Source organism: Trifolium pratense, linkage group LG7, assembly GCF_020283565.1.
Source record: "Trifolium pratense cultivar HEN17-A07 linkage group LG7, ARS_RC_1.1, whole genome shotgun sequence".
NCBI classification, from domain to species: domain Eukaryota; kingdom Viridiplantae; phylum Streptophyta; class Magnoliopsida; order Fabales; family Fabaceae; genus Trifolium; species Trifolium pratense.
The window spans coordinates 26,552,018-26,570,647 of record NC_060065.1 but is presented as its reverse complement, the minus strand read 5'-3'; the positions used below and the strand labels follow the sequence as shown (position 1 = coordinate 26,570,647).

General features: G+C 37.4%; 1 protein-coding gene and 1 pseudogene across 4 annotated transcripts; both read left to right on the top strand.

Annotated features, from left to right (window-relative positions):
• The first annotated feature begins 741 nt into the window (after positions 1-741).
• LOC123895352 lies at positions 742-15,843 on the top strand. 4 transcript variants are annotated; one of them, XM_045945631.1, is made up of 6 exons: positions 742-1,094; positions 1,232-1,313; positions 1,862-1,936; positions 2,021-2,075; positions 2,210-2,395; positions 10,340-15,843. In XM_045945631.1, exon 6 carries the CDS (start codon positions 10,369-10,371, stop codon positions 12,367-12,369), a length of 2,001 nt encoding a protein of 666 aa, XP_045801587.1. In that variant the 5' UTR covers positions 742-1,094; positions 1,232-1,313; positions 1,862-1,936; positions 2,021-2,075; positions 2,210-2,395; positions 10,340-10,368; the 3' UTR covers positions 12,370-15,843. The 4 variants fall into 4 exon arrangements, with proteins under 4 accessions (XP_045801587.1, XP_045801589.1, XP_045801588.1 ...); XM_045945633.1 differs by having other exon boundaries at positions 2,214-2,395; positions 10,340-12,378; XM_045945632.1 differs by lacking the exon at positions 1,232-1,313 and having other exon boundaries at positions 10,340-12,378.
• Positions 12,463-18,630, top strand: part of LOC123896149 — a 99,520-nt pseudogene continuing 93,352 nt past the window's right edge.

The window sequence follows — 18,630 nt, the reverse complement described above, 5'->3', positions numbered from 1 at the left end:
AGTAATGTTACACCGCTCAATAACACTTCAACGAATACAAATCTTACAAAATCCACCGTTGGATTGAAAGTTTATATCATTTAGATCATCCATGTTCAATTTTACAAAAATCTAAAATCGTTTGATATGTTATTGAGACCGATCAAGATTAACGCTTTATGTGTTTTTATTGAATACCGTTAAGCTTGATCAATCTCAATAACATATCAAATGATTTTAGATTTTTATAGAATTGAACATGAATGATCTATATGATATAAGTTTTCAATCCAACGGTGGATTTTGTAAAATTTGTATTCGTTAAAGCGTTATTGAGCGGTGTAACATTACTCAAATGTTACACCGGTGTAATTTGATCCCTCCCTATATATATATATATATATATATATATATATATATATATTCTTAACAACATGACAAATTTAACTTCAAGTCACAGTATATATAAGATAGTTAAATTATTTTGGTTTTGTCCTTCATTAATATTTTTTTTTTGGTTTTGGTCATTCATTTGTCACGTGTCTCACTGTTAGTCATGTCAGCATTTTTTAGACGACAGATGACGGGAGGGGCTAAAACCAAAATGAATTGAACGCTTTAAAAAAAAAAAAACAATATAGGGACTAAAATAGAAAAACGCAAACATACGGGGACTAATATGATATTTCCCCTTCATTTTAATACGGTATATTGTCTGTATAGTACATTGTTAGAAGATACTGTGTATAAATTGTTATTGTTGGTAGATTTACAAAGGCAAACCCTATTCTCACTTCTCTAATACCATTCTCGATTTATTCCCTTCCCAATCACTCTCCATTCTCTCCATTCAACCGCAAAAATCCATTAAAACGAAATCTAAATCTAAATCTCAATTCGCAAATTCTCTGTTCTCAATCGTAGTCACGATCTGCATTCTCAATTGCATCATGGAATTGAAACGGCGAACGTTTAAACCTTTACGAACCTCAAACCCTAATAGCGCTGATTTCTCTCTTCCCTAGCCAGTATCATGCTCTATTCGCCGTCTCCACTCTCGATTGTTGTCCTCCTTCGCCATCTCAATCGCGTTCCTTTGAAACTACTTCAGTCAAGTGAGTTATAAAACCTTTCTTATAAGCACTTGTTATTTTAGGGTTTCTGGTTATGATTTGTTGTATTTTGATAATATTTTGATAACTTTAGCATTACCATAGCCAATTTGAAATTTATGAATATGTTTGGATCCCAGGTACAGTGAAATTGTGTTGGTTTGTTAGATGTATGCAACAATATTAAACTTCAATAATGATGGTTCTGAAACTAACCAAGAGGTAAGTAAAACTAATGGTGCTGATATACAATCAATTCTAAGAATGGTGCTAGGAGATTTCATTTTGGAATATTGATAAAATTGTGTGACTATGTTGACCTGGTTTACAAATTATTATTTTAAGGACAAAATTGGATTGTTTACTCTATTTTCATTGCATATGTAATTTGTTAGCATACGATGTTAGTTACCTAGTAGATGTTGTTCTTTATCAATTTTAATGACTTGCTTTTGGTATTTGATCTTTAGATTTCTATTCTTATGTAGAGTACATCATTTTGATGTATATGTTCAGTTAATAGTACATCATTTTGATGTATATGTTCAGTTAACTTCACATTCAGTTTAATGAAATTTTTCTCTTTGTGACCATATAATGAATCATTGAAACAGACACAAAAACTAGACACACATGAACACTGCCACATAGACATGAGTACATGTAGTGCCAGTGTTTGAGACGTGTTGGTTACTAGACGCACTTTCAATCTGAAATGTCGCTTCTATTTATATAAGAAGTTAATGTGAGATGCTGTTCTTAAATTTCAGTACGGGAGATACCAATGCGAACTACTTGTGGAGGACTTGGATAAGAAATGGAAGTGAATCACATTGAATAACTCGGTATCTTCTCTACATATTCTTTCTTTGACATTGCCAATGTTCTTTATATATGAAGTTGACTAATTTTGGCTGTAAACACTAAAGGTTCTTGAGCTGTCGCATGGAAGTAAACTTGTAAAAGAAAATCCTGCAGTTCAAGGTAATACTGATGTGGCGTGTATATATGAAAGTTTAGTAAATTAGATATTATATATCTATAATATATGTGTGTGCATTTATTTATTGCAGAATTTCTTACATGTATCCCTGATTCTTTTGTGTTTGTATGTCTAGAAAGAATGTTTCTCCTCCTTTATGTAGTAGAGGCTGTGATGTGGAGTCTCCGTTCTATCGAGAACTGCAGAATTATAGGAGGAACACATAGCAGCCGTTGGATTTCTATTGAACAGAGGTCAACCTGACCTTCAAGGGATCACCCGAAAAAGAACGAGCTTGCAATATATGATGGGTTATCAAGAGGTAGACTTTTAAAATTCTTTTAAAATCAAACTCAAGAGCGGAAAAACCCATTTACCTAGAACACTTAGAACAACAAGAATCACTATGAGTTCATATGTTTACCTCTTGAAGCGTCGAGGAGTTTGATCACGAGCGCTGCACGAACGACAAACGCCTCTACTCAGTCCACACGAACAGCCCCTCCGTCTACAGTGCTAGCTGTGAATGATCGAAAGTAGAGAGATTGAGAGAACAAGAAATCCTAGTGTGGCTAGGTTTTCTAATTGTTTTCACGTGAAAAAATAAGTCACCACAAAGGTTCTATTTATAGAACCACTTGTGTGTGCCATACCTTATAGTGTACTGTATTTCTCACTTAATTCCACCGTACCATACGGTGTACCAAATTATAAATGAATCTCATACATTTAATTAATCTCTCTTCTATCTGTTCTTATGTGTGTGACCCTATAGGTTCTCGAAACGTTGGCAATAATATTAAATCACTATTTAATATTATAAACAGTGAGCGGTATCTAGCAACACATCACTGTTACCCAAGTGACGAGAATGTCATGTGATCTGACGTAACCTTTTCGTGATAATGATTATGTGTATAATTACTCTTTTGCCCTTATATCTAAATTGAACTCAAGACATAGTATGTGTCATCCTTGTATAGTCCAATTATGATATTCCTTGATACCCGAGTATACTTAATCCAAGTCCAATATCTCATATTGACTTATTCTGGTGTGGCCACACACTTTCAGTCATACTCGATCAAGGGGCCCATAGATATTACTCCTGTTATGTAGGAGGGGCAAATCCCATCTAGGCCACTCATGTCCCTCAGCATGATTCACAGAATACCCATTAATCGACTTTATAGTTGTCCTGTTACGGACAACGTTTGAATGGTAACAAAGTATTCGACTCCACATCTAGGGTCCATAGTGGTTTCAGGTCGAAGGGTGGTATACACCACTATCACTATGAGAATAACTTATGACACTTACATAACACACTATGTAGTATTCTCACGGCGGGTCAATCCAATATAAATATTACTCCTAATATTTACATCTATGTGAAGACTTGATATCTCATATCCTTGACCCGTGAGATGTGATCATCAGTCTACTCACATAATAGTCTCTATGTTTTACTGTTATCCCACTTCACAGTAAAGCCTTGACTACAGATACTTTAAAAATAGTTTCCTTAAGTTCAATGGGGTCTCACGATTAAGTCATACTTAATGTTCCATTAAACAGATTAACTATTTTAGGGACTTTACTACTTTGCAAAAACAAACATAATAAAGAAATGCCTTATTATTAATAATAAATAATTCGATAAAAGTACCATGTTCAAATAAAACTATTGGCCTTTAGGGCTTACACCAACAATCTCCCACTAGCACTAGAGCCAATCAGGCATATACCTAATACCCATATATCTAGTATGGCCATCATGCTTTTGCTGCGCAAGAGGCTTTGTAAGTGGGTCAGCAACATTGTCAAGTGTTGGTACTTTGCATATCTTCACATCTCCTCTATCTATTATCTCTCGAATGAGGTGATAACGCCGAAGTATGTGTTTGGATCATTGGTGAGATCTAGGCTCCTTAGCTTGTGCGATGGCACCATTGTTGTCACAATAGAGGTCAATGGGATCCACAATGCTAGGGACTGTGCCAAATTCATTAATGAACTTCTTGATCCAAACAGCTTCCTTTGCTGCATCTGAGGCAGCAATATACTCGGCCTCTGTTGTAGAATCAGCAACTGTCTCCTGCTTTGAACTTTTCCAGCTCACAGCGCCACCATTTAAGCAGAACACATAACCAGATTGCGATTTAAAATCATCTTTATCTGTCTGAAAGCTAGCATCGATGTAACCTATTACAGCGAGCTCTTCCTGACCTCCATATATCAAGAAAGAATCTTTAGTCCTTCTCAAGTACTTAAGGATGTTCTTGACAGCAACCCAATGAGCATCACCGGGACTAGACTGATACCTGCTCGTTGCACTCAAAGCATACGAGACATCTGGTCGAGTACATAACATGGCATACATGATAGATCCTATTGCAGATGCATATGGGATTTTATTCATGCGACCCCTTTCTTCCTTAGTTGAAGGGGATTGTGTCTTAGATAGATACAAGCCATGTTGCATAGGTATAAATCCTTTCTTGGATTCATGCATACTAAAGCGTCTCAACACTTTATCTATATATGTACTCTGACTTAAGCCAAACAGTTTTTGTGATCTATCTCTATAGATCCTGATTCCTAGTAGATAGGCTGCTTCGCCCAAATCTTTCATAGAAAAGCATTTCCCTAGCCAAGTCTTAACTTGTTGCAATGATGTCGTTTCCAATAAGCAATATGTCATCCACATATAGCACTAGGAACACGACTATGCTCCCACTAACCTTCTTGTAAACACAAGGCTCATCTTCATTTTTAATGAATCCAAACTGTCTTACAGTTTCATCAAAACGAAGATTCCAACTTCTGGAAGCTTGCTTCAATCCATAGATTGATCGTTGTAACTTGCAAATCTTGTTGGCTTCCTCTGAAATGCCAAAACCTTCAGGTTGTGTCATGTACACATCCTCAAGGAGATTTCCATTTAGGAAAGCAGTCTTGACATCCATCTGCCATATTTCATAATCATGATATGCAGCAATAACAAGTAAAATCCGAATAGATTTAATCATTGCAACTGGTGAAAAGGTTTCATCATAGTTTATACCATGAATTTGCTTAAAGCCCTTAGCAACCAGTCGTGCTTTATAGGTATGTACCTTACCATCCATGTCAGTCTTCTTTTTGAAGACCCACTTGCATCCTATAGGATTAATTCCTTCAGGAGGCTCTACCAAGGTCCATACCTGGTTAATGTACACGGAATCCGTTTCAGATTTCATGGCCTCTGGCCACTTCTCAGACTCAGGGCCAATGATGGCTTCTTGGTAGGTCACAGGCTCATCTTGATCCATGAGTAATACATCACCTTGATCGGTTATGAGATATCCATATCTTTCGGGTTGGTGACGTATCCTGTTTGACCTACGTTGGTCTTGTGTTACCTGAGCAGGTTGCTCTTCCACAACATCTTGTGGATCCTGCTCTTGTTACACCATGGGTATGTCATTAATTTGTGATTCTTGAATTTCTCCAAGTTCTACTTTCCTCCCACTAATTCCCTTGGAAATAAATTCCTTTTCAAGGAATACTCCAGTTCGAGCTTAAATATTCACCACCTCGATCTGATCGAAGTATTTTTATATTCTTGCCTAGTTGGTTCTGTACTTCATTCTTGAATTCTTTGAACTTTTCAAAAGATTCTGATTTGTGTTTCATTAGATACACATAACCATACCTACTGTAATCATCAGTAAATGTGATGAAGTACTGAAAACCTCCTCTAGCTGGTGTGGTCATTGGTCCACACACATCTGTATGTATGAGGGCCAAAAGATCACTAGCCCTCTCACCTTTTCCTGTGAATGGGCTCTTTGTCATCTTTCCCAACAAACAAGATCTACATGTCTCAAATGATTCATAATCAAGAGAGTCCAAAAGTCCACATTTGTGGAGTTTAGAAATGCGTTTCTCATTTATGTAGCCTAGACGACAATGCCAAAGGTAAGTTGGATTCAACTCATTTGGTTTCATCCTTTTAGTATTAATGTTATAGATTGGCGTTTCTAGATCAAGGACATAAAGTCCATTGTTCATTTGTGCATTAGCATAAAAAATATCATTCAAATAAATAGAGCAACAATTGTTCTTTATTATAAATGAAAAACCAAACTTGTCCAAACAAGAAACAGAAATAATATTCCTGCTAATTGCAGTTACATAATAACAGTTCTCTAACTGAATTATTAAACCACTTGGTAAAGTTAAAACATAAGTTCCCACGGCTAAAGCAGCAACCTTTGCTCCATTGCCAACTCGTTGATCAACTTCACCTTTCGCCAATTCTCTACTCCTTTTGAGCCCCTGCACATTAGTACAAATGTGAGAACCACATCCGGTATCCAATACCCATGATGCTGAAGTAGATAAATTAATTTCTATAACAAAAATACCTGCTGAATTGGAACTCTCTATTCCATTCTTCTTATCTTCCAGGTACTTTGGACAGTTCCTCTTCCAATGTCCAGTCCTACCGCAGTGGAAGCAATTACCCTCTTTTGCTATTCCACCCTTAGGCTTCAAAGCATGAGTGACAGGTTTAGGCTTGGCAACTTCTTTGCCGTTTCCCTTACCTATCCACTTGTTTGGCTTCTTGTTCTGCTTTTTGAACTTTCCATCATTGACCAACATAATGGCCTTTCCTTTTCCTTTATTTATATTCTTCTCAGCAGTTCTTAACATAGCTGAAAGTTGTGGCAGAGTTTTGTCCATATCATTCATAATGAAATTCATGACAAACTGATTGTAACTTTCCGGCAACGATTGCAGGATAAGATCAATAGCAAGGTCTTGCTCAAGGGCAAAGCCCAATCGCTCTAGGTTCTCAACATACCCAATCATCTTGAGCACGTGAGGTCCTACGGAGATCCTTCTGCCAACCTACATTGGAAAAGAGTTTTGGAAACTTCAAAACGTTCATGCCTAGCTTGCTCTTGGTAGAGCATCTTCAGATGCTCGATCATATCGAACGCATTCATGTTCTCGTGTTGCTTCTTAAGCTCAGAGTTCATGGTTGCTAGCATGATACAAGAAACTTCTAAGGCATCATCAACGTGCTTCTTATAAGCATCTTTCTCAGCCCTAGTAGCAGAACTAGCCGGTGCTTCTTCAGGAACAGGTTCCTCGAGAACATACAGCTTTTTCTTATTCTTGAGGACAATCCTCAAATTTCGGTGCCAGTCTAGAAAATTGTTTCCAGATAATTTTTCCTTCTCAAGGATTGATCGCAAAATGTTGTTTGAAGTGTTTGTTGTCATAGTAATCTACATTTAAGAAAATATGAAGATATAAGTATCATTAAAAACACATATTCAATTAGGCCTTTAATTAAATATGCTCCCACTATTTTATTCAAACCAAATGACCCTTAACATTTGATTCGGAAAATCCCGTTGGAAGACTTTCTAGTGGGTCGAGATCCGTATTTCACCATGTCTTGAGTCAGCGTTGGTTGATCACCCAAAACATAACTATTTAGGTAGGAACTCCTTCCAATTGTATCTCATACAATTCTCGAACATTACTTAGTTGGGTGAATAACTCCTTATTCTAATTCATCATATGGATTGTTCCCAACTCTTGCTTCTAAACTTATATAATCTTATTATTTTAGTTTAGTTAAGTTAGACCCAAAAATTAGCAGTCGGATATTACAATTATCCTATCGCACCTTACCAGTATAGAAAATGCACCTCGCTAGTGTTGGTGTAAGCCCTAGAGGGCAATTATTTATGATTGCATGATACTTGTATTGAATAATTCATTTATTAAATAAAGGCTCTTCTTTATTATGTTTATGTGTTAAAATAATAAAGTCCCTAGAATAGTTAGTTCGTTAAGTGGAACGTAAAGTATGACTTAATCCTGGTGAGGCTCATTGGGTAGCTGTCAAGAATATCCTTAGTACTTAAGAAGGACTAAGGACTCATTCCTAATATATGGAGGTCAAGAAGAGCTAAATGTAATTGGTTACACTGATGCTAGCTTCCAGACAGATAGGGATGATTTTAGATCGCAGTCTGGCTTTGTGTTTTGCATAAATGGTGGCGCTGTGAGCTGGAAGAGTTCAAAGCAAGATACAGTTGCTGATTCTACAACGGAAGCTGAGTACATTGCCGCATCAAATGCAGCAAAGGAAGCTGTTTGGATAAAGAAGTTCATTACTGATCTTGGCATATTCCCTAGCATTGTGGATCCCATTGATCTGTTTTGTGATAACAATGGCGCAATCGCACAAGCTAAGGAGCCTAGATCTCACCAAAAGTCCAAACATATACTCAGGCACTATCATCTTATTCGAGAAATAATTGATAGAGGTGATGTGAAGATATGCAGAGTACCAACACTCGACAATGCTGCTGACCCACTTACAAAACCTCTTGCTCAGCCGAAGCATGAGGGCCATACTAGGAGCATAGGTATTAGGAGTATGCCTGATTGGCTCTAGTGCTAGTGGGAGATTGTTGGTGTAAGCCCTAGAGGCCAATTATTTATGATTGCATGATACTTGTATTGAATAATTCATTTATTAAATAAAGGCTCTTCTTTATTATGTTTATGTGTTAAAATAATGAAGTCCCTAGAATAGTTAATTCGTTAAGTGGAACGTTAAGTATGACTTAATCGTGAGAATCTATTAAACATAAGAACACTATTCTTATGGCATCCGTAGTCAAGCTTTAAAGTGAAATGGGATAACATTAAAGCATAGAGGCTATTATGTTGGTAGACTGATGATCACATCTCACGGATCATAGATAAAGAGTTATCAAGTCTTCACATAGATATAAATGTTAAGGGTAACATTTGTATCGGATTGACCCACCGTGAGAATACTACATAGTGTGTTTTGAAATGTCATAAGATATTCTCATAGTGATAAGTGGTGTATTCTGATGACGTTAGTCATTACATGGAAATAAAGACCATTTTCAAGTATTTTTAGAGGTTTTTGACCTAAATCATGAAGAATGAAACATTGATTTGAAGCTACATGCGAAGAAAGATAGCAAATGAAAATTGGTGGATTGTATAGTATTTTTACGCCTAAAACGGAATTCTTTCCGCCTGGGGCGGAAATTTCACTGAAGAAGCTGGTTTGCTCACTGTTTTGCCGTTTCAGGCGAAATTCTTGTGCCTGAAACGTAACTTCTTGCGCCTGGGGAGGAAATTCTGTGCCTCAGGCGGAAAACGTTACTTTTGATCAGTTTTATAAAAGGGAAACATGAGATCTGGATCAGGATCGAATTTTTACACAAAAGAACAGCTGTTGGAGCGATTTTTGGAGGATCAAGAGCGACCAAGCAAGGATTCCAGTGTGGAAACACATCAAGATTCTTCTTGTAATCATGCTTTCTTTCATTTCATTTGATGTAATTTCTGAATTTGCAATGTCTAGCTAAATTCTCATGATTGGTCCTTAGGTGATTCTAATTACTTTTGATCTTGAATTATGTGATTGTCATATGATATGATTAATGAATTACGAAGTTAGTTTCTATTGATTGTTCTTTGTGCTTAATGCTTTGTATGAATTCGCGACTTATATGATGATTGCAATGATTTGTTTTACTATGACGATAGGAATAAATCATCGATCTAGGAATGATTAATCAATTAACTTTACTTAAGACATTTCGGATTGTTAATTGAGATTAAAAGATTAAAGTTTTGCTTCCTCACATGATCATAGGTCTTACTAAGACATTAGGGATTGATGATCATGAGAGAGGATTATGTTACCAAGACATTGGGCATAATCAATTATGTTTTTAATCAAATCATGAAACTAATTTGACTAATTCGTTATCATACATGACATTACCAAGAGAAATAGTAATTAGATGACCCAAAAAGGACCAATCGCTTTTCTTACATCAATCTAAACACCAAAGCAATTCCAAAGTTTAAAAATTTAAACTTGAAACCAAACAAGACCCCCATTTTACAATTTATGTCAATTTACATGAGTATGTCTTCAATTTACAATTGATTTACAACAATCCCTGCGGAGAGAACGATTTTATTATACTACTTGACGGCTATTTAGTACACTTGCTAAATTTCTATCAAGTTTTTGGCGCCGTTGCCGGGGATTGTTGATTAAATCAACAAGGCAATTGAGTCATACTTTTAAATTTTATTGTTTTATTGATTAAGTTTTTGTTTATTTTAATTATAAATATATATAAAAAAAAAATATATAAGTTCTGAATTTTATTTTCATTTTCATTCTTGTGTAGTGCAGTTGCTTCTTAAGGTATTTTCTGGTTGTTTATGCAAGGTAGGAGAGTAGCAAGAGAACTAATCTTTGATCCTGAAATAGAGAAAACAGCTAAAGCAAACAGAAAAGCAGTTCGGTTAGCCCGAGAGGTTGCCCGGTTAGCAGGTGTTGCACAAGAAAGTAGTGAAGAAGCGGTTTCTAGTCCAAACACATCTGACAACGAAGCCAACATCATGGCTGGAAATCCACCACCACCTCCACCAGTTGTGCCTGAAAGGACATTAGGTGACTATGGCCAAAGAAACAACGGAGAGCTGGCCAATCTGGGTTTTCAACCAAGGAATCATGTGTCATTTGATATCAAGAATTCAGTGCTCAGCGCCCTCAAAGAGAATCAATACTCAGGAGCAGAAACACAATGTCCAAATCTCCACTTGGAGCATTTCTATGAAGCTTGTGACTATATAGACCCACCAGGAGTATCTGAATCAGATAAAAGATTAAGGCTTTTCAAGTACTCGTTAACTGGAAGAGCTAAAGACTGGCTGGACACAATACCACCTAACACCATCACTACTTGGCAAGAGCTAGAGATGAAATTCATGGATAGGTACTTTCCAATTCATAAGTATCTTGAAAGAAGAGCTGACATTACAAGTTTTGAGCAAGGAGACTCCGAAACATTGTATGATGCCTGGGAAAGATTCAAACTGAGCCTGAAGAAGTGTCCTAAGCATGGGCTCGATAGTCATACTCAAATGCAACATTTCACACAAGGATTGAGAGCTCAAACTAGAATGTTTCTAGATGCATCGGCAGGTGGATCTTTGAAAAATAAAAATCAAACTCAAGCTAGAGAGTTGGTGGAATCCATGGCTCAAAATGAGTACAGAGTTGAAAATGATCGTGGTGCAAAGAAGAAAGCAGGCATGCTAGAGCTTGATACTCAAACTGCTCTTTTGGCCCAATCTACATTGATGAACTCTCAAATGGCAGCTGTGTTGAAACACCTCACTAGCACTCCAAATTCCCAGATGCCAGTCATGGCAGCTAATGAAGTGAAATGTGATTTTTGTGGACAAGGGCATGCTAATGGCCAATGTTTTCCTGAAGGGTCAGAAGAGGCAAAGTACCTCGCCAACTTCAAAAGGAACAACCCAAAGTATGATCCATATTCAAACACTTATAACCCAGGTTGGAGAGATCATCCAAACTTTGGTTGGGGAGGAAATCAAAACTCAAATCAATCTCAACAACAATCTTCTTCACAAAACTCTCAACAAAGGAGACCTTCTCAATTAGAGGATACACTTACTCAATTCATAAAGGTTACTCAAGGGAACTTTGAAGCTATGAAGGTCAGCCAAGATCAAATGAAAGCCAACCAAGATGTTGCCAACAAGAATCATGAAGCTTCAATTAAGAACTTGGAAACTCAAGTTGGGCAATTGTCAAGGCAATTCGCGGCTACTCAAAATAATGGTTTTGAAGGTTCTACAAAGGATAATCCGAGGAATGAAAGTTGCAAGGCGATTAATTTGAGAAATAGAGTGGTTCCTTCACCTGAGATTGTAACGAAGAAAAAGAGTGAGTCTAGTGTTGAGGGAGTGAAAGAAAAAAATAATGTTGAGGGAGAAGTTGAAAATGAGAATGAGGGAGAAGTTGAGAATGAGTTAGAGAAAATGATTGAGAGTGAGAAAGAGGAGTTAGTTGAAGAGGAGAAAGATAAAAAAATTGAAAAAAAGAATGAGGAAAAGTTAGTTGAAAAGAGAGGCAAGGGTGTAGAGGAGAAAGAAAGTTCTGTCCATGCCAAATTGCCATATCCGCGCAAGAAGAAGGCAAAGGCTAATGATCACCAACAATTCAAAAAGTTTATGAAGATGCTTCATGATCTCCAAATTAACATTCCTTTTGCTGAAGTGTTGGAACAGATGCTTGTCTATGCCAAATTCATGAAAGAACTTATGACAAAGAAGCGGAAACCTCTTGATGATGATACAGTGGAGATGACAGAGGAATGTAGTGCCATAATCCAAAAGAAACTTCCTCAATAGAAGAAGGATCCTGGAAGCTTTACCATACCATGTTCAATAGGTAACATCTCCGTTGGTCGAGCTCTATGTGATTTAGGAGCTAGCATCAACCTAATGCCATTGTCAATGATGAAGAAGATACCCGGAGCTGTTGCAAAACCCACAAAGATGCAGCTCTCTTTAGCTGATCGTTCTATTGTACATCCTTACGGCGTACTTCATGATGTGTTGGTAAGAGTTGCGGAGTTTGTTTTTCCGGCTGATTTCGTCATCCTTGATATGGAAGATGATGCAGATGTAGAACCATTGTTGTTGGGTAGACCATTCTTAGCTACCGGAAGAGCATTGATTGATGTTGAGATGGGAGAACTTATGTTGAGAACACATGGGGAACAAGTCATGTTTAACGTGTTCAAAGCTATGAAACACCATGATGATGAGCCACAATGTTACAAGGTTGACGTGATTGAGGAAGTGGTAGAAGATGTCTTAGTGGAAGAAACACCATCCTTACCTTTAGAAAGAGTAATTGTTAATTCCATCGATGATTTGGAAGAGGAATGGGACAAGGAGATTGAAATTTGTCTCCGTCAACTTGAAGCATGTAAAGAAGAAGAAGCACAAAAAGATTTTGAAAATGTGTATGCTGTGGAAGAGAAAGCTAGTGGTAAGGAGGACCTAAAAGTTACTATTCCGGAGTTGAAAGAGCTCCCCCCTCACTTAAAATATGTTTTCTTAGGAGAAGATGCTTCACAACCGGCAATCATAAGCAGCAGGTTGAGTTCTTTGGAAGCAGAGAAGCTAACTAGAGTCTTGCGAGAAAATAAAGAAGCCATGGGTTGGAGCATCTCTGATTTGAAAGGGATTAGTCCCGGATTCTGCATGCATAAAATAAAAATGGAAGATGAATACAAACCTGTGGTGCAACCTCAAAGAAGACTAAATCCAACCATGAAAGAGGTGGTAAAGAAAGAGGTTCTTAAACTTCTAGAAGCTGGTATGATTTATCCAATCTCGGATAGTGCTTGGGTAAGTCCTGTCCATGTGGTCCCGAAAAAAGGTGGTATGACAGTTGTGAGAAACGAAAAAAATGAACTGATACCCACTCGCACCGTCACTGGGTGGCGGATGTGTATAGACTACAGACGGTTGAATTCAGCAACAAGAAAGGACCATTTTCCTCTTCCATTCATGGACCAAATGTTGGAAAGGCTTGCAGGGCAGGCCTATTATTGCTTTTTGGATGGATATTCTGGGTACAATCAGATTGTAGTAGACCCAGAGGATCAGGAGAAAACAGCTTTTACTTGCCCTTTTGGAGTATTCGCTTACCGGAAGATGCCTTTCGGGTTGTGCAACGCACCGGCCACATTCCAGCGGTGTATGCTATCTATTTTTGCTGATATGATGGAAGACACAATCGAGGTATTTATGGATGATTTTTCTGTGTTTGGTAAGTCTTTTGATAAATGTTTAGCCAATTTGAATGCCGTATTGAAGAGATGCATAAGTACCAATTTAGTTTTAAATTGGGAAAAATGTCATTTTATGGTTAAAGAAGGTATTGTGCTTGGACACAAAATCTCTTCAAAGGGCATTCAAGTTGACCAAGCAAAGATAGAGGTTATTAAGGAATTGCCCCCTCCCGTTAATGTTAAGGGAGTGAGAAGTTTTTTGGGTCATGCCGGTTTCTATCGGCGTTTCATCAAAGACTTTTCGAAAATAGCTAAGCCCTTAAGTAACCTCCTTGTGAAGGAAAATGAATTTAAATTTGATGATGAATGTTTGAATGCTTTTGTTGTGATTAAAGAAAAGTTGGTCACCGCGCCCATAATCGTTGCACATAATTGGGATCTCCCTTTTGAATTAATGTGTGATGCAAGTGATTATGCGGTTGGAGCGGTGCTTGGCCAACGACATGCGAAATTTTTCCATGCTATATATTATGCAAGCAAGGTTTTGAATGAAAACCAAATCAATTACACAACTACTGAAAAAGAGTTGCTTGCAATAGTATTTGCTTTGGAAAAATTTCGCTCTTATCTGATTGGATCGAAAGTTGTTGTTTTTTCAGATCACTCGGCACTTAAGTACCTCCTCACAAAAGGCGACTCAAAGCCTAGACTCTTGAGGTGGGTACTACTTTTGCAGGAATTTGATTTGGAGATAAAAGACAAGAAAGGTGTGGAGAATGTGGTCGCGGACCATTTGTCAAGGTTAGAAAATCCAATGGTGACCACAAAAGAGAAGTGCATTAATGAAGAGTTCCCGGATGAAAAATTGCTGATGGTTTCTAAAAGGCCTTGGTTTGCTGACATGGCTAATTTCAAAGCAGGAAATGAAATTCCGGAGGACTATTCCTATCAACAAAAGAAGAAATTCTTTAGAGATGCTAACTTCTATTTTTGGGATGACCCATACCTATTTAAGGTGGGGCAAGATGGCTTGATCCGTAGATGTGTTGATGAAGAAGAGGCGCAAAGCATAATGTGGCATTGCCACAGTTCTCCATATGGTGGTCATCACAGTGGTCCACGAACAGCAGCAAAGGTGCTTCAAAGTGGTTTCTTTTGGCCGACACTGTTTGCAGATTGTGTAAAGTTTGCTAGAAGATGTGATAATTGCCAGAGGACCGGCAATGTTTCAAAGCGGGATGAGATGCATCTAAACCAAATGCTCGAAGTAGAACCTTTGATTGTTGGGGGATTGATTTCATGGGACCTTTTCCATCTTCACGGTCTAATCTTCATATATTGGTGTGTGTAGATTATGTTACAAAATGGGTGGAAGCTATTCCTTGCCAAGCAAATGATTCTCATACCGTGGTGAAGTTCCTTAAAGAAAATATTTTTACTCGGTTTGGGGTTCCTAGAATTCTCATTAGTGATGGAGGCAAACATTTTTGTAACAAATACTTGGAGAATGTCTTGGAGAAATACAATGTCAAGCACAAGGTGGCCACTCCATACCATCCTCAGACAAGTGGACAAGTTGAAGTATCTAACCGGCAATTGAAACAAATTCTGGAGAAAGAAAATCCTAATGGCTCACATGAACCGACCTGCTCTGATACCAACTATTGTAACACCCCGAACTAACTACCCTTAAAAACGTGATCTTAAAAACTTTTTAAAGATAAGTAGCCGGAGCGCTACGAAAAACATTTTTATAAAACGATCGTGCACATGACACGAAACGTCGCAGCGGAAAACATTAAGTAAAGGATTTTCAAAGCAATGAACAAAATAGTTCAAAAGATAAATCATTTACATAAAACATAAGTTAAGATGTTCGCATCGATATACGACGGAATACAAACGATCCCCGACTCGATGTTACAACATAACAGAGCACTAATATACATCACAACCAAACTAACTTAACAAAACTATACAAAGGTAGCCTACACTAGCTCCTCACCAAAAGTGCTCCACACCAAAACGATCTACAGCTAAAGCTCGATCGAAACCTCGACCTGAATACCTGAACCCCCAAAGGTCCAGCACATAACAATTAGGTAGAGAGTTAGTAAACATAATCACATACATACGAATATAGAAACGCACCTATATTCAACCTATCACGTATTACTAACTCACACACATGCCTCAATAAGCAATACACCAGATAACACATACTCACAAATACTCAACCAGATAGTTTCACGTCGTTTCGGACAACACAAAGAACTCACATAACACATAACACATTTACTCAAATGCGACTAATGCCAAACATTCAATGTCATGCCAACCTAGACACGACTAATGCATGTGGTACCATCTTCTTTATCAAGGAACTTACCATTGATATCCTTCTTTATTGGACAAGTCCAATATCCTTCTTTATCAGACAAGTCTGATATCCCTAAATAATGCATGAATTTATGAATGCCATGCATTTACCAAGCATATGATAATCACTTAGCACGAAGCTACTGCTCACTACATGGATAACATAATCCATTAAACTTCTTTATCAGACAAACTGATATTCTTCTTTATCGGACAACCCGATATACAAAAATACATATACTTCTTTGACATTTTATATAAATGCCATCACACAACACAATTATTAAACATACTTTAAACTGCAACTTATTGCATACACGTACAAATCACATAACGATTAACCATAAGCATTAACGTGTATCAACCATCATGTAAGGATACCCTTAAACCATGATACAAGTGCCTAAATACACTTACAACCAATAACAAAAGTTGCAGGTTCAGTACTATTCGCTAAGCGAAGCCGTAGCGAACAGGTAGCGAACTTATTCGCTAAGCGAAGCTCAGTTCGCTGTAGCGAACTACATCAGAGGATTACAGGTACATGGCGAACAGGTAGCGAGCTTGTAGCGAACATGTTCGCTGCAGCGAACTCCTGGTCGCTAAGCGAACTATACCAGAAAAATATCTGTTCTTGAGTTTCAATAAGGCGGTTTAACACTCAAATCCATCCAAAATACATTATAACATGTTATAAATGCATAACAAGTGATCAATCATGTATATACCATACATATATACATGTATTAACATTCACAAACACCAAAACACATCACACATACAAAATCATGCCAATTTCTTGCAAAATAAGCAAAGTTGCATAAACATGCAAAACCATCATCAAACATATACATATTCCCTCCTAGATGTTCATTAAGCATACTAAGATGAAAAGACATGTTTATGATAAAGAAACTTCACCCAAACCCCAAAGAAATTGGATGAGAGAGTTTAGGAATGGAGGCTAGACACCTCCCCTCTCTTGGATCACCCAAGCTTATGCTTAACCACTCTCACCTTGGATTGAATGATGATTCTTGGCCTCTAAATCTCTTCTCCTTGCTCGTGTTCTTCTTCTTGCTCTCCTAGGGTTTTTGCTTTTGCTTCTAAGCTTACAACTTCTAACTTCTCATGAAAAACAAGTTGTGATACTATTCCTTAGTTTGACTTGGTACTTATACCACTCTCTATTGTCATGAACCAAGCCCAATGGCTTAGGCCCATTAAGCTCTAACTCACGCCCCAGGCCCACTAACATGGCAAAGGTTTCGCTCACAAACTTATGTTCGCGATAAATAATTATACGTCGCGTAAATAAATATTTAACACTAACCCAAAATATATGCAAATATATAAAATATCGATTTACTAAAAAAATCGGGTCGTTACACTTAGTAATGTCTAGATAAATCTCTGAAATATTTATTCTTTAGACTAAGTTCTCTAATTTGAATATAATGGAGGTATGATTAGAACTAAGTGTGGGGGAAAGGCTAGAGTAACAGATAGACCGATCATTGCTATTAATTGAGAAAAAGGGAAACTGTTAAAGAGCTAAAACTAATGAATATAATAAGTTCTTGTGCCCGAAACTTGAGGAACAAGTTCCTGTGCCCGAAACTGGAGGAACAAGTGCTGTGTAGGATGCTCTACTCTGAGTAACAGGTTGGACTTATTACAAGTAAGATCCCGTCAGGTGAAAAGGTGGAGTAGTACCTAAAGCTTAAAAACAATAAATAATAATAAACTATAATAAAGCTTGAGGGTAGTTGCCCCTGAGTTGATGTTGAAAAGCTTTTGATCTCTTGAAAAGAAATAGCCCCCCTAGTCTGAAATTCTGGTTAAATCCAAAATTATAGGAAAAGAATGACAACTTAGAATCTAGAATGGTAGTTTCAGAGAGGGATCTTGACATTACTTTGGTTGACAGTGGGAGACAGTACACACACACGCAAGATTATTATTGAAAGTTGATTGATAAGAATTGTGCCAATCTTTGAATTTTGACCCAAGGTTTGAAGCTTGAAACCTGGAATATGTTGACTGCTTGTGATTTATTTTTAAATTTTTCATTTGAGTTTGGCTCGGAGTGCAAAAGTTCAAGTGTGGGGGAATTTGATCAGTGCATTTTAATGCACATTCTTCTACTATTGTACTAGTGTATTCCTATGGTTTAATTTACTATTTTCACTATTTTAAGGTGTTTTTATATTTAAGTTTATTTCTAACTCTATTTTACTTTCGCACTTAATTTATGAATAAATAGCACTTTGACACCCTTCCGGTCCGCAGGTCATAACTGGAGTTACAAATATCGGATTGAGGCGCGGGAAGATGCGTTGGAAAGCTGAGATCAAGAACTACGACTTTCATGTTGAGGCCAAAACCCAGTTCGGAGCGCAAGTATGTCAAATAATTGCGTTTATGTTCCAGACGAATTTAATTCAGCACAACTTTATATTTTTCGGCCCAATTGTTTTGAGGCCCG

Bases quoted from the DNA above. Each gene is read 5' to 3' on its own strand.
- LOC123895352 (XM_045945631.1), top strand. From the start codon at position 10,369: ATGCAAGGTAGGAGAGTAGCAAGAGAACTAATCTTTGATCCTGAAATA.